Source organism: Agelaius tricolor, unplaced genomic scaffold (assembly GCF_023055355.1).
Source record: "Agelaius tricolor isolate 1412-34295 unplaced genomic scaffold, bAgeTri1.0.p SCAF_3, whole genome shotgun sequence".
NCBI classification, from domain to species: domain Eukaryota; kingdom Metazoa; phylum Chordata; class Aves; order Passeriformes; family Icteridae; genus Agelaius; species Agelaius tricolor.
In genome coordinates this window covers 55,294,383-55,318,763 of record NW_027269263.1, presented here as the reverse complement: position 1 = coordinate 55,318,763, position 24,381 = coordinate 55,294,383, and the positions used below count along the sequence as shown (strand labels likewise).

The 24,381-nt window shown below is 37.6% G+C and overlaps 1 protein-coding gene across 1 annotated transcript in view; it reads right to left on the bottom strand.

Annotated features, from left to right (window-relative positions):
• Positions 1-1,501: 1,501 nt before the first annotated feature.
• LRRK2 (leucine rich repeat kinase 2) overlaps positions 1,502-24,381 on the bottom strand; it is a 64,149-nt gene continuing 41,269 nt past the window's right edge. Inside the window, exons 32-51 of the mRNA XM_071423890.1 lie at positions 22,345-22,546; positions 21,636-21,724; positions 20,881-21,068; positions 19,804-19,958; positions 18,754-18,900; positions 18,409-18,600; positions 17,534-17,680; positions 17,100-17,200; positions 16,737-16,927; positions 15,911-16,071; positions 14,936-15,106; positions 13,497-13,597; positions 12,837-13,031; positions 11,636-11,829; positions 11,273-11,345; positions 10,292-10,476; positions 9,357-9,509; positions 8,440-8,648; positions 5,213-5,287; positions 1,502-3,311 (exon numbers count right to left, since the gene is read on the bottom strand). Of these exons, the coding sequence (XP_071279991.1) occupies positions 3,190-3,311; positions 5,213-5,287; positions 8,440-8,648; positions 9,357-9,509; positions 10,292-10,476; positions 11,273-11,345; positions 11,636-11,829; positions 12,837-13,031; positions 13,497-13,597; positions 14,936-15,106; positions 15,911-16,071; positions 16,737-16,927; positions 17,100-17,200; positions 17,534-17,680; positions 18,409-18,600; positions 18,754-18,900; positions 19,804-19,958; positions 20,881-21,068; positions 21,636-21,724; positions 22,345-22,546 (3,051 nt within the window). The 3' untranslated portion in view covers positions 1,502-3,189. The remainder of the gene's footprint in view (positions 3,312-5,212; positions 5,288-8,439; positions 8,649-9,356; positions 9,510-10,291; positions 10,477-11,272; positions 11,346-11,635; positions 11,830-12,836; positions 13,032-13,496; positions 13,598-14,935; positions 15,107-15,910; positions 16,072-16,736; positions 16,928-17,099; positions 17,201-17,533; positions 17,681-18,408; positions 18,601-18,753; positions 18,901-19,803; positions 19,959-20,880; positions 21,069-21,635; positions 21,725-22,344; positions 22,547-24,381) is intronic.

The following is a 24,381-nucleotide window of genomic DNA, read 5'->3' as shown; positions in this document are numbered from 1 at the left end:
AATTGTTCATATGCTTTTCTACTTGAAAGAAAGAAAAATATGACTGTCACTGTCTTTTCCTCATTCACTGACACTCATTGTTTTCCCTGCCTACTTTCTCATGTCTCTGGTATCTGAAGTGTTCATTGTAAAATGGATTTTTTGCCTTGCAAATGCCCACATTTGGGGGTTAAACCACACCTGAGAGGCCTCATTCTCTCTCCCCCCTTATGTGTCCCAGTTTTGCCCCAAGTGATGGATGAAGAAGTAATAGAGTAATAATATGGGACACTAGAGGCATGTGAGAGTTCAGAGGAATGCCAGAACATAATACCAAAAGTGCATTAAATCAGGCTGTGCAGCTTGTTTACAGTGGAGTTGACAGGAACTGCTTGTAAAAGAAATGAGGTTAAAATTAATGACCAGGTGAATCTGCATATGTAATTTATCAGAGCAAGCAACCAATAAAAAAGAATTACTTTAAATAAAGTCAGTAGCAGAGGAGGGGAAGGATACTTTTAAAAACCCTCAAGAGTATCCAATCAAGCATTCAGCTCACTGTGCATGTTTAGTCTCCTTGCCTTTAGGTTTAAACCCCAGTACCCTTTAGGGTAGTGAGGGACATGGGGTTACTCACCTGTCCCAGCTCAGGTGTTCAGTCACACCACACCACATGCTTGTTTCCCATGAGCAAACAGGCTCTTTTCTGAAGCAAGGGTTATCTGTTTTCACATGCTGGATGTTATCCTAAGCATGCAAGCAACTGTATCTGACAGAACTTGTCCTCTTATGTGATCAGCTTGCACTGTTCTCGAACAGTTCCACTGAAATCAGAGTGAACACAAAGTTATGGATATTTTTTTTCCCTCTTCCCTTATACTTTGTCAGTAGAGATGTTCCTGGGAACAGGTTTCCTTATAGTGCAGGTTTCAATGGTGCTGTTCCTGCCCTTGGTGGCAGGTGCCAGCTGGGGAGGGGATGCCAGGCCCTGAGCACTTCTAACAAGGAGCACCAACACAAGATGTTCTCTAAATATTTTCTTGCAGTACTATTTTTAGTATTTGGTGAGGATGCAGTGGGATCACTGTGCTCACAGTCCCAGTGGGTTACCACCATGACAGAATTTTTCTCTCCAGCCCCAGATAAATCAGCAGTGGCCGGTTGAGTCAGGTTTGCAATGAGCTCCTGATTCTCTTCTGGCTGCTGTTTCTCTTGTTCTCTGCCCTCCCTGTAATACTGAATGCATGACCCAATTCATCTATGGATCAATGTTATCCAGAGCCTTGGAGAGGTCAGGAATGACTACAGGGCCAATTCTCCTTACAGGTCACCTCCCATCTCTGGAGAAGGGGAAAGGGCTCAAGACATGCACTGCAACAGAGCAGTGTGCAGCAGGAATGAAGCTCTGTCAATAATACCTACAGAGGCAGGATTTTGCATCATCCTGAAGGAAATAAATGCCACAAAAGCTGCACAGAAAAGCCCCTCCTTAAAAATTCAATCATGAGAAAGTAGACTGACATTATTAACAAAGCACAGTTTTAATAGAAATGTTTAGGCTTGCATTTCAAAATGACTTACAAATAAACTTAATCACAATGCATATATTCTTTTCTTTTAAAAAAACCAACCGTGTTCATTCTAACATAATATATATTTTCTGAGTTATAAAATCCCATATAAATAGCAAAGTTTTCTCAGTACACAGATTACAAGAATTCATAGAAACAGGGATGCATATCTGATAAGAATCCTGAGTATGCATTCCACAACTGGCAGAAAATAGAACAATGCTAGAGTTGGACACAAGTAATGCTGTTGTCCCAGTATGTAATTAAAAAAAAACCAAAAAACCCACAAACAAAAAAAATCCCCAAAAAACCACCAAAAAAAAAAAAAAAAAAAAAAAAACAAACCAAAAAACAAAACAAAAACAAACAAAAAACTGAGAACTTTTTGGTTGCTCAACCTTGTTCAGCTCCGTAGACTCAGGAATGGCTCTGGATGCTCCACTCCCTGAGGTTTTTGGGAGCACCCTGTGGATTCTTCTGGTATCAAAAAAGAAAACAGTGTCTGTCTTTAGGAGGACAGAAATAAGGCACTTCCTTAGAGCAGGTCAGTGTGGGCTGTAAGCAGCAGCTTGGACTTACAGCCAGAAAGCAGCAAAAAGTGACTCTTGAATGATGATGTGTGGAAACAAATTTGGAAGAGGCAGCCAGTTCTTACACTCCTCAAGGTTCCCCTGATTATCCCCCAAAACAACATAAATTCCAACAAGAATGAATAAGTGGAAACTTTGCATGTTAGGAAAACCAAAGCAAAAGTTTCCCTGTTTTTAGACTGAGGTAAGCAAACAGGCGAGTTGGACTAAGAACAAGTCATAGCAGCATTTCGATCAGAGCATTGACCCCGTGCTTGCTCTTCTCTCTTCCCAGAGCTGCACAAGGGAGCTTTGTGCCTGGCAGTGCTCCCAGCCCAGTGGTGTGACTGCATCTCCCCGGAGCAGGCCGACTGCAGCGCTGCACGAGGACACCCACCTGCCAAAGCCTCACCGTGTGCTTCCTCCAGAGCTATTCTATTAGAGGAGCACAATAGGGTTTTTCTGGTCATAATGAAAAAAAAAAAAAGTCAATTATTCATGGAAGAACCACAGACAATTCTGCCTGTTGTTTCTAAAGAGTAATGTAGTAATTACATATTCCTTTAAACGCTGCTGTTAGATAAAAGCTGATGGTTTTTCATAGGATCACAAGCTCTGACATTACTAAACCATGAATCATAGGAGCAAATTCATACATGCAAACTGCAGTAAACACACAGAGGCTTAAATTTTGCTTCTTATTAAAGTGTCAACTCATAGAGATAATTAAGCAAATTAGAGCCATTTATAGTCTCCTGGCTTATTCCCAGTTTAACTGGGATCAAAAAGTGGATGAACAATGTCATACTTAAGTTGAGCCATAGTTGCAGAGAGCAGAACTTCACAGGTAAACAACAGATCCATGATAGCATTTTAGAATCAGAAATTCCCAACAGTTTTCTGTCCTTTCAAATATTAAAAGTAACTTCTTTCTTCTTGTCATCCTATGAATACTCTCATGGTAATTTTCTTCCTGCTTTAGGTAAAAAACAACAGGAAGAAGCTGTAAATATTGCACAGTATGTTAGGATAGAAGACTAGAAAAAAAAGGGCACTTGCAGGGTGACTTTTCAGTCCAAAGGAAAGCTCTTCATTTTTTCTGCTAATTCCTGTCTCATTTCTATGTGTTTTTTCAGGTTTTGCACTTCATGGGGCAGGTTAATGTCCCACACTGACACACAGGATTGTAACTCTGGAGAAAAAAAAAGAAAATTTGAAAACTGCAACAGAGATGAGTTATTGCACAAATAGAAATTATTTTGCTTATCTGCTTGTTCTCAATTACTCATAAATTCACCCAATGAAGCATTGGGTAAATTTATCTTTAGGACCCAGAAGACAAATTCCATGACACTTTGTGTGTGAAGTGATGCAGTTCTGTGTTACAAGTTGTTTGTACTTGCACAGTGATTTGCATTCTAGTTCCTAAATTAAGAGTATCCCATTTAAAAGTACTTGAAAAAAACATTTCTGGTGCCCGTGGGCCTTAAGGAACTGACCTGAGCTACAGCTAATGCCAATACTGAGGTGCTGCTAAAATTTCATCTCTGTCTTTCCAAGCAGATATACCCTAAATGCCTTTGAGACTCAAACCCCAATTACTGTAAAATAAAAACTGATTTCATAAGCTAATGAATATACTGGAAAAAGGTCACTTCTTCAGTCTGCATTCATGCAAACAACTCTTTGTTCATGAAGAATTCACACTGTTTTTAGTGGAATAGCGACAACTGAGAACACTTACATGAGCTGAGGCTTACAAACTAAGGCCCCAAGGCTTCTGGAGTCTCTGATTCTTCTCTGTAACTAATGTCACTCTTAAATAAAATAAAAATGCTAACAAGCCAATAAATGTTCTTATGGTTACAGGAATTGGGGAATACCACAATGTAAACCCAGTGCTCTAAAGCTTGACTCATTTCAGTCAGCTCATCTACACTTGCCCTCCTTAACTTTTTACTGTCATTGCCACATTTTTAGGGGTCAGTGAAACTGGGATGAGATAAAGATGAAGAAGGACATTGATCAGAGCATCAATTTTAACTGTTCTTAGAAAAATCTAAAGATGCAGATCTTCTATCTTCCAGCACTTTGCTAATTGTCAGGAAGCTTTTACTGATGTCTGACCGAAATCTCCCTTGCTGTAACAGAAACCTGTTAGTGCTTATCCTACCCACAGGGAATATGTAGAAGTCTTTATTCTCTTGCTCTTCATTTACATATTTGAAGCCTATATTCATGTCCTCTCTAAGCTTTATTTATATTAGCCAATTTAACTCCCTGCGACATTTTCTCACAGGTTGCATTTGTCTCCTCTGGACTATTCCTGATAGTCCAGATCATTCAGCAATAAATGGTTAGGCTCCTCCAGCAGAGGCCATATTAGCACTCAGCAGCGTGTAAGAATTAGCTCATGTCTTATAGACACCACTTTCATGGTGTGAGAGTGGTGTTTGCCTCATCTGCACCCATGTGACAGAGCTGATTCATGACCAGCCTCTGATCAATTCTGACCCATTTTCTGCAGCACTGCTGTTTAAGCTGATCATTTCCTCATGCTGGTGCAGCAGATAATTCCTAATTAAATAAAAGGTCTTGCATTTGTCCTTACAGAATTGTATCCTATTTCCTTCCAGACCATTAGTTCTATTTGTCAGGGTCACTTTGAGTTCTAATCCTGCCCTCTGGGGAGCTTGTCTTAGCTGTGAGTTGTCTGCAAAACTAACAAGTACATTCATTATTCTTTCATTCATATCACTCATGAAAACACTGGGGATTCCTGACCTAGCACAAACACCTCTGGAAATCCATTTGATACATTCTCCAATTTGACAATGACATTTACTCTCCAAATACAGTTTTGCAACAAATTGTATTATATTCTTCAAATAGTGGCTTCCTCAGATACATTTTTGGAAGTTACTTTCAGTTTGTATGAGCCCAGATAAGCAAAAGAAAACAAAAACTATTTAATAGTAGTGTTTCAATAAAATTTTGTCAAATGATGATCAACTCTTCACTCTCAGTGAGTAGTCAAGCACAATAGTGTCTCCTCCACTAATAATACAAGTTAGTAAAACACAATTCAGATACCTTTGTGATATTTGTTGTCTTCGGTGTCATTTTTATAGCAATATCCCAAAACAAGGACCACATTCTTGAGACTCCCTTTTTCAAAGAAATAAAATGTCAAATCTTAATTTCAATGTGAATTTTGTAATATAAGGACAGAAAGAGTAAATGGCATCAAGGCATAAGAGCATAAGAGGACAGAAAGCAGAGTTCAATCAATCAGACCCTTTATTCAAAATCATTAACCATGAAAACCCAGACACAAAGACAATACAGTTCCCATCTCCATTTAATGTCAGGGTTTATCAGGGTTCCAAGGCATAAGCACAGGATCAGCCAACCAGCCTGCTGAACAAGCCCAAGAACAAAGCACCCTATTATACAGCACAGGCAGAGGTGGTACAGTCACAGGAAACAGATGTCACAGCAAAAGGACAGGCTGCAAGTGAAGTCCCAGTGCACAGAAAAACATACCAGTTCAGTTATGAAAAAAACCAAACCAACCAAATATGACAAAAAACTGAGTAAAAATTATGAACTAAAAGTTTTAAACTTATGATGGTATATGGATAGGAAGTGGAAATAGGGGATAGATCATAAGAAGGTGCCTACTGAATAACACAAAAAACCCCTGTAAGACAGGAGTGGTTGGATCACAAAAGGATAAACAGAATGTGCCAGTGTTTCAATATCAACTTCCTGCTTATTTCCAACAAGACACGTCTATAAATGTCTTGCAAAGATAGACAGAAGCTGTCACGTGTTCTCCTGCCACAGCAGCTCCCTGTTCCTACTGGCAGCACATGAGGGAGGAGAGCCCTTGTCTTTCAGCCAGCAGAGGAATCCAGGGCCCAGCCTGGGTGCCTGGAGAGGAGCAGGCCAGGGAAGGAGCAGCCCCCCCGTGCAGCCACCCCACTGCAGCTTCAAGCACAGAGCCAGACGCTCCCAGGGCAAACATGAGCAGGGGAGCAGTTCCTGGGGCATAAATAGACTGGAATATGGCTTGGCTGTGAAAGCTGCAGTTGGGAAGTTTTTTAACATGCCTGGGCTGGGACCTCTGCAAGGTAGAGAGAGGTTTTTCCTGCCCGAGGTCAGCACTATATTCTCCTCTGAGAGTGATGTAAATCTGGTTATAGTTGATGAGGGATGGTGGGAACCATACTCATGCTCCGTGCTCAGATTTTTCATAAATTTAATTTTTTCTATAGCCAGTCCTATCCATATTCCTTACAAAAGTGATTGGAACTTAAGTATAATGTTTCTTATTTAGACCTAGGTCCTGTCTTACTAAATAGAAATCTAAATTTGCACTTGCAAAATAAACTAGATTTACATCTAAATTATCCTCTATGGTAAGTCTCATGCCTATTGAACACAAATGTGTTAGGTGACAGAGTTGGAAATCGACATTGTATTTCCATATTCATCTAGATAAAATTAATGTCTCAAAGTCTGGCAATCTCTTTTTCCTGAAATATTTACCTCTGCTTGACATTACATGTTTTAACCTTAAATGAAACTATTTCACACAAATATTATAAAAAATATTTCCCTCTATCTTCTCTTATTTCATATAAGCAATGTGGTACTATTGAAAAACTGCTCAGCAGCCTCAGTGCCATTTTCAGGGATTCCAGTAGAAACCAAGTCCTTGAATTTAGGAAAAAAACCCTAGCCCTTATAAATAATTGCTGCAAAAAAATGATCAAAAGAAAAAACTACACATCAAACTGCATATATCAATCTTATTTGCTGTTCTTGAGATTTGTGCAAATGCAGCTAAACTCCTCAATATTAATTTTTCTATAAATAAAATTCTGATTAGAAATGTTGATGTGACTGAGCCTCAAGGCTTTTAAAATCACACTATTCTATATAATGTATTTTGCCAATCAATGACAGCAGCAAGGCAAAAATTATTATGTTTTCATGGCAACTATTCTTTACAAAATGCTGAAAATAAAATGTCCCTTTAAGATACTAACATTGTAGCCATCAGGACTAGATGGAATGATAATGCCTGCTATAGCTGGCACCATTACCAGCTAGGCTCTGACCAGACTGTAACACTTGCTGTTCCAGGCAAAGGAAAGTCAGAGGAAGGTGAGGTACATTTGACTTATACAACGTTGCCAGCACTATGACCTGACTGTAGTCTATGGATTCTTCTGGTGCCAGAAAGGAAGAAACAGCTCACAGAATAAGTTCCTGATGGTAAGGAGAAAACATCCACAGCCTGCAACTGTGATATCTGCTAGCAGAATTACAGCGTGCTGCTGAATTCACAACAGCTTCAGTGTTAGCTTGTTTGGTTTTTTTTGGACAGCAAACACACTTTAAGTAACACTGACAGGGAAACTCCAGAGTTTTTTCCAAAAGACAGTGGAAAGTGATGGGAATCCACATATTGTGCCACAAAGTACTTTTTGAACTACGTGTATTTTGACTGTATTCATCACAGCAGTACCACAAACTTGAGTTTGTACGGCTTTCATTACTTTTGGGAAAGGTGCAGGACAGTGCACAGGTGAAGGAAGTTTCAACAGCCAAGGAGTGTCCCTTCCTCCCTTCCTCAGCTGCATTCCTGTGGCTGTTGGTGGTCACCACTGAAACCTCACAACTCCTGTCTGCCTACAGCAGCTCAAAACAACTGTCCCTGATGACAGCAGCAGCACATCTGTACAAGTCCACACCCCAAGTCCAGGTGTGTAGCACTTTACCAGCTCTGCTGTGATCTGCCCGTGACCCAAATCTAAAAGAACTATTCCTGAATGAGGCTGGGAGAAGAAAACTAGCCAATAAGCAATGAAAATAAGCCAATAACCAAAGAAAAATGATTTAAATCCAATATAGTCTACAGAGAGAGAAGCTGTAAGTGTAACACTTGAGATGGAGAAAGAACAAAGGCAGACACATGTAAGAGAAGACAAAGTGACACGAGACAGAGGATGGTGAGAGCTCTGCTGAAGCACAGCACAGGGATGCAGGTAAGGTGGGGAGTTCACCTGCAGACCAGTGATAAGCCAGGGAAGAGCTGCTGATTTATGTGGGCACAGGTATTCAGCCTACTGGTGTTCAGTTTACACCCCAGAGTCTGACACTGATGGAAGAGGACAGCCGTGGAGTAGAATGAATGAACAAATCCTGGATAATGCTAATCTGCTCCTGGAACACCACAACAAGCAGTACAGAGCAAGCCTAAACTTAGCAGTGATTCCAAATACTCACCACTTGAAGGTTTTACTTACCCAGCTGAGCTGTTATCATGACTCGAACAGAATCACAGAACTTGTCTATAACTCGTACAGGACGACGTGTTGACAAATCAAGCAGCAAGATATGTCCTCCTCCTGTCCCTATCCACAGTGCAGTATTCTTCTGCAGGCAAATGGTCTTCACTCTTCCAGAATAAGCCAGTTTGTGTTTTGATTCCTTATTTAATTTTTCTACTTTGTTCCTATAAGTATGGAAAGAATTTGCATTGGAATTTGGTGGCACCTATTCTGCACCTACTAAAATGACACTCTGATACCAGACTTTTAAGCAATCATTCACCAAGCCAAACACAAAATTCTCATGCAAACAAACTGGAATGAAAACTACTGGACTCCAAAGAGCCATCTGGTCTGCTTCAGAAAACCTTTAAATAGAAGGCAGGAATACTTCTCAGTTCTCCCCCTGTCTGCAGGAGGTTAATGGCACAGCAAAGCACACCTACACCTGCTCCTAACCTCACCATAAAAATAAATGGATACGGCATGCTAAGGCAGAGGAACAATTTAAATGCAAATGAAAAAGTTGTCACAGTTAATAAAAATCTGATTTCTTACTGCATTTGTGCACTGTAAAAACATTCTTGTTCAGGGGATGCAGGAAGTAACTGGATTAGCCTTAGGACCTGAAGGACAGCGAAAGACTTTCTTCTTTCTTGAGCTGAACGAGCCTTCTTGACATCATAGAGAAATTGGGGAAATACAGTAAGGGTCTTTAAAAAGTGGGATTCTGCATGGAATATTCTGAGGTTCTGGGCCAAAAGACAGGATAGGAAATCCAACAAACTGGATAAATGCCTGACTTCTGGCAGGTTAGGGTACCAAGCTAGAGAAGGCAATCTGATATTCCCCTTCCTATCGACCAGGCCAAAAATCTGAAATAAACCACTTACTTAAGAAAATGTGCACAGTCAATTAATTCAGAAAGTTTTTCAGTCTTCTTGTCCCAGATTTCCACAAAATGGCTGTTTTTCTTGGCCAAGTAGATGGATTTGTCTATTGCTATTGAAATAATGTTTGCATCACTGTAAGCATTATGACAGAACCTAGAAGAGAGAAGAACTCCAGTCAGATACATAGAAAATACCTAGTAGAAAAACTTCACTACTTCAAGTGGGATTAGTTTCTCTCTGACTCTTGCAGAATCATTCAGCCTTAAAATCAAATTAGGCTAAGATACAACTGAAAGGCTTTGCTTTAATCTTCCTACAGTTCAACATAAATTCTCATAGTAACAGAGTTAGGCTGCTGACATCCTTGGTGGCACATTAATGCTCAAAGTCAATTAATAAATCTTTCTCATCAAACACTGTTTTTCCCTGCTCAGGAAAAACTCCCCTTAATTTCAGAGTAGGATTTGTCCATGTGAGAATTACCTCAAACACTCCCAAATCCTCAGTCAATAATTTCTAAATAGTGAGAATTCAGCAATCAGACATGATTAAATATATATAGGGCAAGGATATGCACACATATCATACTGACAAACATGGAAGGACAAATACTATGATAAATATGTATGTGTAATTCTAAGTAAAGTAAACAGGGCCTGGACTAGACCAAATGGAGAAGAGAACTGATCAGTTGTATAGATATTGACTTCATCAATACTTTATGGAGTAAAATGTATTTACTTGCTTAAAAGCAGTAACAAATACTTTCAACATTACTTTCTGGTACTCCATCTGCATTATGGAAAGAAAAGAAGAAAAACAAGCAAACTCAAAGAATGAGCTCTAGAACAAAAGATTACATCAAAGTACTGTCAGAAACCTTTGATGAAAACAAATGAGCCAAATAACATCACTTATAAAAATCAAAAACTTACAGTTGACTTGTCTTTGTTTCAATGAGCTTTTGAACAGAGAAGTCACTGGTTAAGGCAATGATTTTTGTTCCACAGCCTCCCCAGATTACATTTTTTTCAGAGAAGCATGAGGATTCATTTAAGCACATCAGGGGTGTGCTAACATTTCCTATAGTCAGTATCTTCAAAGGTGTAGCACCCTTACACTGCAAGAAAAAATATATTCTGCATTAGAAGCAAGGAGGATGCAGACACTCAGAATGCTGTTAAAACAAGGCCACACAGCCTGCTAATGAAATTTACTCATCCAGATTTTCTGATGGCCCAGAACATTTCCAGAAAAGCACCATATTCCCATCATGGATGTCCCATAGGAGACAGCCTGAGAGCAGAAACAGGCCAGAGCAGGGACTGACACTTTCTGCAACCCCTGGCCCAATTCAAAGACTGGCTGGGAAGACACATCTGTGTCTTTGAAGACATCCTACACTGGACCATATTCTAATTCTGAAATGCACTGCAACTCCATAACTGCTCTAAATGCATATGGTCAGGAACTAAACCTTCAGGTGCCAGATGATATAAACAGCCCCCAGCATTTCTTCATCTGTTCTGTGAGCAGAACTCTGATCTACAGAAAACCTAAACCATATTTTATTTTTGAACATAGCAGTTATACAAAAATTTACTAAATGAGAGGGAAAAGGAGCTATTACAGCAATAAATAAAGGAGGTCAAAACTGTTAGAATATTCTTAACAACAACCAGTAATGTCAGTCTCTAGACAGTTTGCCAGGCCTTTCAAAGGAATTTTCCACCTCTTAACTCTTTTGTTTATAGCAGTTATTGTAAAGTGTGCAGTTCCTCTCAGACTGCAATAGAAAGTTAATTTTAGTTTTAGAGAAGCAATTAAAAATAAATGACATGAAATAAAGCTACTCTTGGTAGCTGCTTTAGATATTACTGATAACACTCTGTAGAACAGACAGCAAAGTTGTCTACCTTTACTGCTCTGTCTTCAAAAACTGCCAGTTTGCCATCAGCTGTGCCTACCAGGAAGAAATTCTTCTGTTTGCTGAAATAAAATAAAATAATTAATTCTAGAAGTGCCTTAATCAGGTAAGAAAAATTAAAATGAGAAGTCTCTAGAATTTCAAGTATTCAATTAAACACTAAAAGCAAACACAACCCCTATGATCATGAATGTAGTCCTGAGTTGCACTGGGTGCAAAATTAAGTGGAAACACAGGTAAAATAAGCAGTTGTCAGAACAAAAGTGCAATGTGTACGGATGTCATTTTCTGAACACCTCAGTTTAGCAGAATTTTCAAAATGTAACCCAAAACATTTATAATTCATTTATACCTTTGCTTTGAAAGAGAATTACAGTATAAACAAGTGACAGAATCTGACATTTTCTGCAGACGATGCCTTCTTGTTTCATCTTCTGTGTTAACTGCCCACAGAGAACCAGACTGGGTTCCTGCTACAATCCAGTTTTCTTTCTCAGTAGGAAGAGTCACTAAGGCCAAACTTATAATTTTACTGTCTGCAATATCCTGAGTCAGAAAAGAAGAATAAAAACAACTTGGTCATTATTTCAGTAATGGCAAATGCTAGAAATTACTGATGATAAAAATATAGCACAATCTTCTTGGACTCTGGACAGACCCATGGCCTAAATTCCCCTTTAGGAAATCTAATTCCCTATTAGCAGAATACATCATCAACTGGGCCACCTATCTTACAAGTGCTGGGAAGGACTCCCCAAACAGTACACAGAAAAATCTCTCAGCTGAATGCTGACAAAAAAAGATACTCTTTTTATTCTAATCAAGATCTTGAAGCCATCAGAGAATTGAAAAAATGGAACTTTTGCAATACTAATTGCTGACAATGAAAATACTGACCTAATATTTCTTTTTCTCATTTTATTTTTAGAAAAACAACCCTTATAAGTTATATCAAAGCTACCACTTCAGATGTATCATGGTCAACAGATGGCAGATGGAAATAGAACTGAAAGAACTTTGATGATGAATCATGCTCAGTTCTGGCACACATGTTCATCACAGCACATCAGTCCTGGGTAAAAACTTTCCTCTTTGCTGATGGGATAGGACTGAGATGTACAAAATCAAATGAAAAGAACTGGAGGGCATCACCAAAGTGGCACAAGGAGATGGCCTTTGTGGAAAGTGAGAAGTTGTTAAGAGACAACCTGGATTGTAAAAAGGAGGTAGAGATATGAAGATCTGCCCAATTGTTAACTCCTTTCTGTAGTCTCCATGCTAGAAATAGTTTCCATCTCAGTAGAAGAAAGCAATCCAGTAGTAGAAAGACAGTATTATGAGAAAGTTCAGGCTGGATAGCAGGAAGAGAATAAAAAGCAACTGCTTTTCTACTTCATTTCATGGATACAAAGATGACTCACTTATGAGCAATCTTTGTTTCCTCAAAGCTTAGCTTTCCAGAAGTAATATCCTGCTGTAAAAATGCAATTAATTTTTCTGAAATATATCTGTCTGCCAGAAAAAATAAAATAAATGTCAACTTTCCCACATACCTCACAAGTATGTCCATCTGTGTTTAGGTTAACAAATGAAAGTTGTGCCTTTTCTGTGTTCCCATTGCCTATCCAGACTCCTGCCTTCTTGCAGCTTTGATTGGCAGCCACCATGCACTCTGCTGTAGATGTGCTAGGTATGGAGACATATCTCATCAAACAGATAAGCTCTGCAGAATTCAGGATCTCATAAACCTATAAAGAAAGCCACAGCATGCCCATGGTGACAACAATGGCTTGAAAAGCAATAAATAACAAGCAACAGATAACAGCATTTTTTAGATTTGGACACAGTATCTCAGCAGCCCTGGTCATTTGTTCTGCCACAGAACAGAGTGTAACTGCACTGGATACTACTTAGCAAAGGCTTTTTGCATAGCTCCAGTAAAGACCAAAAAGTAATCTGAATTGTGTTTCACTCCAATTGCTACACAGCAACACAGGGGAAAATAGCAAGCTAGAACATGTGGTTGGTAGATTTCAATGGAACAGTTTATTCTGGAAGGTGAGAGCAGGCAATATTTCATGGCAGTTTCCATTCCAGAAAAGAACAACAGAAAGAAACCTGTGCTTCTCATTAACTTAATGTCTGATTCCTTTTCAGAAATCACAACTTTGTACTGCCATCTATCATAAAAAAGCAAATAACCTAAGTAATACCTGGCAAGATGTTGGTCGTTCCTGAGGGTTTTCCTTCAAACACTTTTTAATTAAGTTTTCAACTTCAGGCCAGGGGGAACACCCATATTCTTTGACAGGATCTAGAATGTAAAATTACATAACTTATTAACCAGCATTTACCATAGTTCTAATTAACCTTCTTATTTTTAGAATTCATCTAACTTCTTACTGAGCTGCTCTAAGAAATATCACATTCTTAGGTAAAATGTCAGCATGAACAGCTTGGAATTGCTCATCTGCCATTACAGGCTAGAGCATAATATGCTAGAACTAGAGCCCTTTTAATTAACAGCAGATTTTGCTTTTGCTTTTTCTTTAATGTCCCTGTGCCTGGGACTGAATCCTGGGCTGTGTTTCCACTAATGCTGGCCATTCAAGGCTATGGCACCTCAGTCAACAGTCTTTCAAATTCCTGTAAACACTGTTTTCCACATTTATTCTTCTGAGTTATATGGAATACAGATGAACTTCCAATAAAAGGTACAGAAAATAGATAAACAACTCCATATAGCATTTACAAGATATGGAAATTTAAATTCCCACATAGTGCTTGGAATATGTATCTTATGACTATAGCTGCTGAACTCTCTGAGAATAAATCATTCATGATGGTGCCTGTATTGCTTTTCCTTTTAGTTTATCATAATCCACAGCAAATATTCCAGTCCTACCTCAGACAGGTAACATTACTGATGAATACCTGCAAATGAACATATTCAGTGCAGCAAGAGACAGGCACTGTTTGCTTGTGAGATCAGCTAGCCCCTCTTTTGGTGGAAGTATAAAAATTATGAGCATAGGTTGAAGGAACTCCAGAAACTAATACTTCAATTATTGCACAGGGCTTACAATACAGTCAATACAGCTGCATTTAGGAGATACTTAGTCATCAGTTCCTGGGACATCCTCTTCAGAAAGGGGGCGGAAACTGTCTGAGCTTAGAACTGGACTGTTCTCCTTAAGGAGCAGAAAATGTATGAACACTCTGCCTCTCATAATGGAGAAGCTATGCCAGACTGAGTGATGCTGTTCTTTCCTAAATGGACCAAAACATTCCTTAAAGAATGTTTCATGGGTATACCCACTATTGCTGGGCAATAAATAAGAACACCAGACATTCAGCTTGTAGTGCTATAAAAATTCAACAGCTCTCAACACTGGCAGAAATTGCCCAAGTTATGTTGTCCTGAGTTATATTGTCCAGATGATGATGATTACATCACCTCCAGCCTGATGGCCTGTTTAATCTTCCTTCCAGCAGCCAATAATTCCATATTGTAATGCAGAAGGAATATGAAGAATGTTATATTTTTCTAAGTCTCCTTCTATGATCACTGTTAGATACAACATAACTCATAAGACATGTTATTTCTGGAGGAGGCAGGACAAAAGCTAAAACTTTTAGAAACAAGGCATACCTGGTAATTTTCCTTGTATTGCTAATTCATCAAATTCATTTGGAAACTTCAAGCCTTCCATTATTCTACCTCCTCCTGTTAAAATGTCATAAAGCAGCAAGCCAAATGAATAAACATCAGCTTGCTGATTGTAAATAACATTTCCTCTGGCAACCTCTGGCGCTCGAAATCCTGCAAATAAATCATTCATTAATAAGTATGCTTCATGTCAAGATGAAGCCATCTTTGTACTTTAAAAAGTAAACAATGATTGATAAATATGGCACAGGAAGTGCAAGGAAAAACAAACTATTTCTGGGCTGGCAACAGCTTGTATTTGGCAGATGTCCAAAAATATCAACAGTAAGTATAAAAGAAGGGGACATTACATCAGTTACAGAGCTCCTGCCCCTTTTAATGTAAAATAATTACTTTATCAATGAATGCTGAAAATCAAGGGCAAGTCTGCAGTCTTTATTGATGGACTAACATTTAACACTTGAAGTGATGCTCCCAAACACAATTTAAAGGATCTAAAGGAACTTTTCAAAGTGATTGAGTTGTTCAGGGCTTTAGAATGGATGCTAATAGGTTCTCTCTAAAGTTGGGGAACAGTGAAGATATTTATTGCCTTAAAAAAATTAAGACTTACATACACTTTACTGGAAATTAAAGCAAAAAATGTTAGCAGTATAATTAAAATATCACAATAACCATATCAAAATCAGACAAAAAAATATTATGAATGCATGCAATTTAATTTCTTCTTTTTAAACCTTTAATATACTTCTTGGTTCTTCTAAAAGGTGTTAAAACATGAACAGGAGGAATGGCCAAGAGATCTAAATCTGGCATCACAACTTGTAATATGATTAGGACTCCCTTTTGTGACTTTCAACTAGAATACAGATTTGAGTTACTTCTTACAGACTACATTAAAAATATATTAGCTATTTTTGGACATAATGGACTTTAAATCAAATCCTATTTCCATACCTGGTGTGCCTTCTGAGGTTTTTATTCCCATTCGGCAACAATACTGGGCAATGCCATAGTCAGCTATTTTTGCAATAACAGCTGAATTGGGATATAAGGTAAAGAGCAACACATTGTGAGGCTTTAAATCACGGTAGATGATCATTGCTGAATGCAGGTACCTAGTAATCAAAAAATATTTACTGAAAGCATTCACAAGTTAGGGATGCATCTGTATACACACACTGAGTGCATTATTCTTGTAACAGTAAATTGTGCTTTCAAACATGAAATATTGTGTTACAAATGTCAAACATCACCAACAAGACACAGCCTTTCTGGATAATGACTTTATAATTGTTCTGAAATACATTTTACTGTTTACTACTTTACTATTTACATTGCAGTCTTTTAGTACCAAGTTTTATCTGAAGAGTCACTGATAGTTTGAAAAATGCATCTTAGTACCTTAAGCTTAACCTTCTTGCATGTTTTGTCATTTTAAAGTCACACTGCAATGAGGTGAGGTGATTAATGAACTTTCAGAACTTGAAAAATGCACTAAATTAATTTCTATGACATTTCAGTAAGAAATCAACAGCCACATGGAAATTGCACCTGGAGTCTTGCAATTTCTCTACTTATATGAACATCACTTGTTAGCAGGAAAAAAACAGATAATGAAAGTACACATTACATATCAGCCAATCAACCATAAAAATACAAGAATTTGTCAGAGCCAGGAAATATTCTGCTTGAGATGTGAGAGAACAGAAGCTTTTCATCTGCAGTATAGCATCTTTGAAGCTATATCCTGTTTTTACAGCAATGCAGAAGTCACATTTACCTTAAGCCATCTGCTACATGCAGAGCTATCCTGTGCTGAAGTGTTCTAGTTAAACTTGCATTTTCCTGTTGAAGCAAACGATCAAGAGATCCCTTGAGGGCCAATTCCATCACCAGCATCCGGGGACGGATTGCAGCCGCCAGCAAAGACACCAGACTGGGGTGGTGGAGGTGACAAAGCACTGCAAGCTCCTGCAAATTGTAAAATCAGATGAAATAGTGCAAAAAGCATAATCTCTACATCTGAAGTAAACTGAGGAATGTTTTAGAGTGAGGACTTGTAATTTACTTAAACTTTTAAAACTCTTTGCTAGGGCTGGTATTCCAAAAGCAGCATTACAGAAAAAAAGGCAGGATTTCTTACTTGTCTTAGGAGCCTGAGGGAAGTATGTTTATTGAAAATCTTTACAGCAACCTCTTCACCCCCATAGGATGCACGGTACACAGATCCAAAGCCACCATCACCTTTTGAACAATAACATTGAAGAGTATTATTAAAAAAGGGATAACAACCATGTCTCAAAAAGAAGCTGAAAGGGTTCAGTTTTAAAATATGTGGATCATCTACTGTGTTAAGATTCATGATCAGTAAACTAAACACATAAAAACCAGTGTCCTAGTGCACAAATTAATGGAAAATTCAAAACTCAATAACCTGGAATTCAGAATACTTTAAAAGAATACATTTCTTCAGAAAATAAATCTCCAAAATGCTTTTCATATGTTGCAGAACTGACTTCAATAGATTTGTTTACATAATCTTCATAAAAAACCCACACCCTACAAAATAATGCTTACCCAAGAGAAATTCAGGAGCTTCATCAAATTCCAGGTCATCATTGTTCAACATAATATTTCTAGGCAAATCAGCAAGTATCAGATCAGGAGCAATCTGAGCAATTGGAATGGTCTGTCTTGGTTGATCTGGATTTACCAAAAGGTCACCTAAGAAAAACAAAAGAGAAAATGAAAATGAAAAAAAAAAAAAAAGAAAGGTATCAGTGAAAAAGCACTGAAAGGCATGAGGACCTCTGAGAATGCATAAGATCAATGTACCTAAAATAAGATTAATATATGTGCTTATATATATATATATGTATGCATATGCATGCACACAGACATAGATACTAATTAAGTTTGCCATTCAAATTCTTGGTTCCTCCATGTTTAAGTATTTTCAAGGTTCTATATATGTACCTATTAAATGTGAAAAAAAATGGCTGCAATGTAACACTAACCAAGACATAATTTTTGTGTCTGTAAAAAGAAAGAATGCTGTCAGTATGTAGAATGCCATACTGAATATTGTCTTTTAAATTACTGTGCTATGTGATCCAACCAAGAGATCAAATATTAGTTTTGCTATCTGCTGGATTCAGTTCCAAGATTGAAGCTGCATTATCAGTATTATGACAAAATGATTCTTTCCATTATGGCTATTTTTATATAACTACACAGAGTAGATGCAATGTCTCATATTCTATTCTTATATATACTAGACAGCTCTGACATAAAAAACCCCAAACTGCTTTTGACTTAAACTAATTTTTTCTTATGGAAATGAAACATTTTTAAATAACATGAAATACACAAATGTTATAAAGGGGATGTTGCATAGTATTTGTGTAGATACAAGTGCACCTCTATATACCTCAAATGGCATAAATATATACCTTCTTCAGCCTTCCTAAGCAAGTCATCAAGTAGTATTTTTTGGTGTTCTTCACCATCTTGAAAGCTGTACAGCGCCCATTTCTTCAACAGTGTTTCCCCTTCACCACAAACATCTATTTCCAACAAACCTGGAAACCATTCTTCCATAAGAGAATCTATGTGATCCACAACTTGCCCCAAAAGGATGCACCCTTCGAGAAACAAAAAGAGGGGAATTACAGACCCAGTCTGCCATACTTTTAATTGCAAAGACAAATTCTATATTCCAAAAGCAGAAGCACAACAAACCAAAATGCCAAGCTGCAATCAAACTGGAGCAAAATTCAGGCTCAGGAATAATTAACCTTTTCTGCAAGAAGGTGCTGTGATTTTCAAAAAACTGTCAGGGTTGTGGTCAAATTCTGCTGATTCCACTAGACAATAAGCCTCAGGAGACCAGTTCAAGTAGATGCCTTGTCTCCAGTACATTCTGTTAGGACGAAGAGCTCGCTCTGGAAAACACAAAATTAGATTACAAGTCTGATCTCCAATATGAATGTTAATTTTAAAATATTCAGAATAATTCATGGTACTTTGAATGTATAACTATGATTGTAGGGTTATACTTACCCAAATAACAAACAAAACAAAGGCTACAACCTTGCAGGCAGCACAGCCCCACAAAAATGAAATATATGTCAACTTGTGTTCAGTTCTAGAAGGCATACTCACAAATTGTATTTAACCAGGTGGCAAGTCATGCAGCAGGTAGGCATTACAGAAATGCTTAGGTACGTTCAGGTTCAAGCACAGAATATCTCAGGCAAAATATGAAAAAAAGCTGTGATTTAAATTTTTCCTGTTACATACTCATGAAATAGCAGGATCCAACTGGAATTTGATGCTCAGAAGAAACTCAAATGCCAGGACATCAGGCATTTACAGATGATATTTGTAGAGTATTACCATGTGAAAGCATGGAATTCTTGGAAAAAAAGTAAAAACATATCCCCTCTTTCTGATAAAAGCATAGCTTTGAGACTTAAATAAAGGGAGAATTAATGAACCTGAAGAAAAGCAGTTTGTTTTTCTGTGTGGAAGACATATCCCTTCCTGTATTCTTTGTGGAAGCAAATAGCAGTAAACATATGGATTTCCCCTATCTCTAGCATGTGAAGGGGAGAAATGGACCACTCACAACCTTAACTTTCATTTACACACAACTGCAAGATCAGGCACTATCTGTTCCTGGATACGTCTAAATTACAAAAACAACCACTGTATTTTTCTTACAGTTTTGAAGTGTTCAGAATTTAGCTAAAGCAAAACAGTGTTGGGGACTAAAGCTTTAACATGCAGGGTTGGCATTCAAGGCAAACTTGCACACTATTCCTTTTGAAGATAAAGATTTGTACCTCTTCCTGATAGCATGTAAGGAGATATCTCAAGCAACCTGTTGATGAGCCTGGACCAAAATCCCATAGGAAAGTATGGCATCTCATACAGCCTGATGATAATTTCAGAATTTTCACAGTGGGGAAGCTCTATAACAGGTCTGTGATCAGACAAACTGAAAGAAGAAAAATATTTGATGACGTAATATATCTGAGCTTATGACATATATATTATTTATAATGTAAAATGCATGATTTATTAATGAATGCATGATCCAGATGGTAAGGGAGCTAACAGATAGTGTGTTTGTTTATTATGCTTGCTTGTGTCAAAGTGAAGTTCTGACTGTAATTTAAACCCAACTGTAGCTCACTAATGGATCATTAGATATTTAATGCAAATATGAGAAAAAGTTAAGACACACATAAGGCAGGTAAGATATTCAGATAAAATCTTCCTATGTCAGGGCTTTGAAGGACATAAAAATCTGAATCAGTGCAGCCATGAAACACTCTCTCCACTAGGCAACATAAACATTACTAAACACATTAGGGAAATCTGTAACTGAGGCAGAGAAACTGAGTTATTTGCCTCAGATAAAACCAAAATACCACATTCAAAGTCATAGCACTTTTTTGTCACCACATTTAGTATGTACACTTTTGAAGGAGATAGTGACTCTGAGTAACTTGTCAGTGGTTCTCACTTCATGCAAACAAGTTATGGAAATGTTTTGTTATCTTTTAAATTTCAATAAATATCTGTAATGCTGGCACAGTGCTGTGAAGCTAAATTATAACCTCCTTGCTGCAGTCTTGAAGCATGGTAACTGTGAAAGAAGTACTATACTCATAAAGTATTCTATAATTTATAGTTTCCACTTACCCAGCATGTTGATACATAAGCTTTATCTGCTACAAGATCAGTTTAACATATCTCTTCTGAAAGCATTTACTAAAATGTAATATACAAAGAGTCTGTCATGCTTTCATGTACCAAATTGCTCTGATGATCAGTGAAACTAGTTAGCCTGATGGGAGGTTTCAATTTTGATCAATCTCTATGGCTGTCATTTGTGGGTTTAGCTCCTTGCTTACCTGCTTGGGATTAGTAGTTGGTCCTCTCCTAATGGCAAAGCAATCTGAAACTTTTCCAGAAGCTTAAAGTATTGTGACATATAGATTTTAGGGAACTTGCTCTTCTTCAAAAGGAATTTTTCCACATCTGAACGCTTCACAATTCCCTTAGGGTATTTAGAAGAGCCTTCTACTTTCACCATCAGAATCTTTTAAAAAAAGTGAAACAATTTCAGGTGTACATTCATCATTAGATAAAAGTTTCAGAGGTTAGAAAATCTGAATATATATAATAAATTTTGAGAGTGTTTCTAGATCACCATTTCATGGTGTCACTTAAGCAGTCTATCTGCTGCTCTCCCAATCCAACTTCATATCCACTCACTTGTCTCTGCCATCTGTACCTGGCATACAATTACAATTTTCCCTTATTCTTACAGCCTTTAGTCCAAAGTTCCAGCTTTCATTCTAACCTGTGGCAACATATTGCAGGATTACCTTGCATCCATGGGGTTTTTCAATTTTACATGTATTGTTGTGTGTGTTGCAGTTTAAATTATATAGGGCATTACAATGTAAGAACAGACAAGCAATAACACAGTTGTCCAGAAAGCAACAGAAACAGAAAAGAAAAAAGTAAAAAAATGTGGTCCTTGAGAAAATTCTAGATCATGAAACAATAAAGAAATGGTGAAGAAGGAACACTGATGAGTTACAGTGGCTTTAGACAGGGGAAATGTACCATAATTGCATATACAAAGAGTGATCAGTCTGACCTGTGCCATGATTTTACAGAGCCACTTTGGATCTACAAAATACAGATCTCGCAGCTGTAGTGCTGGGTCCTGGAAATGAAGGAGAACACCTGCACAAAGAATACTTAATTAGCAATGCATTGCTCAAGATCCATATTAAGCAAAGTAAGCACTCTGCTCTGGGCTGGTTTTATTATATGATTTGGCATAAACAATTTGAATACTAAATACAGCTATACTGATGTCAGTATCTCAGAATAGTAGAGTGCAAGCACAGCATGCTCAGCTTTACCTTCATTTTCAGAATTTTCATTAGATTTTTAATCTGACTTGCATTTTTGCTAAGATCTGTGTGGTTTATTATTTAATTTTAGAAGTCAGTACTGCACTGAGATAAGCTGTTACATGTATTCCTCTAACCACAATTCTATCTGAGTGATTGGAGCAATTGCATCTTTCTTCAGCAACTGTACTGCCTAACCAGCAGTAGAATGTTTCCAAGGAGGGGTAAAAGAGAGCAAGAGATATAAATTGTTACAGTACTGATCCTTCACATCATGGCATTCCCTTCCCAATAATGTGGTTTAACAAACTGATGTTACCCAAGCTTAGACACCTCAGCTTACCATTTTGAGGCTACCTTGTGAAAGACATAAAATCATGTACAGATCTGTCAGCTGCAGATTTACAACAAAGTGTTAACAAACACATATTGAAGAGAATATTTTACCTGATTCATTCAGAAAGTGAATTGCATGAGGGAGTTCATTTTCATCCAGCTGTAACTGGCCTTCTTGTACCAGTTCCAGCAAGCGTTTCTGATCAATTACAGGAAATTCCACTGGGACGTTTTTACGTTCCAGCAAAATTCTCTTTTCCAGCTCCAGGTAGCTGTCAGGAATTAGCTGACCCACCACTGGCTGATCTCTGATCTGTAAAATTATGAATAATAATCTTAAATTTATTATTTATTATGTGTATAATAAAGTATGCAAATAATAAATACATTTATTATTATTTAATATATGTATTAATTTATTCATGTGAAATGACGAAAATAAAACTAAGATATAAAGTGTATGTCCACTCAATAGAAGCAGAAAGGACCAAGAACGCTCATTTATTGACTAACATGGCTTCTGAAAGGTAGATGTAAGTAATTATTCTTTTAGAATGATAATGTCTTCCTATAAATAACTACTCAGAGAAGAAAATATTTCCATATTACTTGTACATAAAAAATAATAAATGAGGTCTCTCAGAAGATGTTATTTCAAAGAGAAACTTTTGTTCAAAGTAAAAGGAAAATATTCACTGTATGAGCAGATTGTATCATACATCTTCAGTTAATACAGAGCAATAGACAAATTAATAATAAAACCTTTACTTCTTGTAGTATGTAATATATCTAGCCATGTCTTTAGGTAAATGGGGGGGAAGAGGGTAGTAGCTTGATTAAAAGTCTCCACTGTTGGCAGTCAGTGGACAAGAGAATAGAATGAAATAAATTTAGCCACACGAGTGACACAAATGGGTGCTCTGAGCCTCTGTTCCTGCCTGCAGACACCCTTTGGTATTTGGTAATCACTAGTACCCAGTCAGGTTTTCCTTCCTCCATGCGTGCTGACCAATCAACTTTTCTGAGGAAATGGGAAACAACTTTCCCAATATTTACAAACTGGCCTCATAACTGTAATTTTTCTCTCACCAATGTACTGTGATGTTTTTAATGTGTCAAAAATATAATTGGTACCTTGTGCAGATGAAATTAGTACCTTGTGTAATTTCAAAGACTCCGGAGTACTTGATGACAATGCTGAATACTTAACTAATGTGGTCTAATCTCTAAGCAGATTAGAGATTGCAGCCTTGTAACATTCCTTTCACAAATTACCTACATAATTTATGGTAATTATCTCATTTCTTTCAGGCCACCTTACATCTGTGTAGAAATTTAAACATCAGTTTAAGTCATAGTCTCAAGAGATGTAGACATTAAAGGAACAACATTTTTCAACAAGCAGAACTTCTCTGGGGTGTTCAATAAGTATGGTGAGACACAGAGCCACATAACAACACCAGCTCAGTTCATGCCTACAGGATGTATGAGAGGAGGAATTAACCCATTTCACTTGAGAGGGCACCTCCTCACCATTTAGGACTGGTTAGCTGTTCCTTGCACTGGAATGAAGTTAGAGACAATTTGGATATGGCTAAGCTGCTAATTCCTGAGAGAAACAAGACAGGTGTGTACACTTTAACTCATTTGTAGCACCACTGGTGTGAGGCTAGTCATAAATACATCATTTGCTCTATAAAATCTTCCAAACAGTCATTTGGAAGAAATTTGGGTTCTGGTATGATTCACGAAGCTCTGCCATTGATTTAAGTAGCACAGGACATCACCTTTTCTCTTTAATGTGCTATGACATAAATGAAAAATGAAAAATGTGTTGTTGCATAAATTAAAAAAAAAAGTATATTCTTTTTGTTACAGATAAGATCCTGTCTTTCTACAAGCTCCATGCCTGGGCAGGTCTCTTCATCCACACTCAGGGCTTCATGTTGTGGCTAAGGATAGGGCAGGGAATGAGTTGGGATGACTTTGGAGACAGAATTACAAGTGCAGATATTCCAATCTAGGAGGATCACTCAGACCACAGGATCTTCCTTTCCTGCTTTTTAATTCACTTTCCTCTTTATAGAAATAGTTTCATGCTATGTAAACTGAAAACAGTAAATGGGAAATCAGTTGGTTTTCACAAAC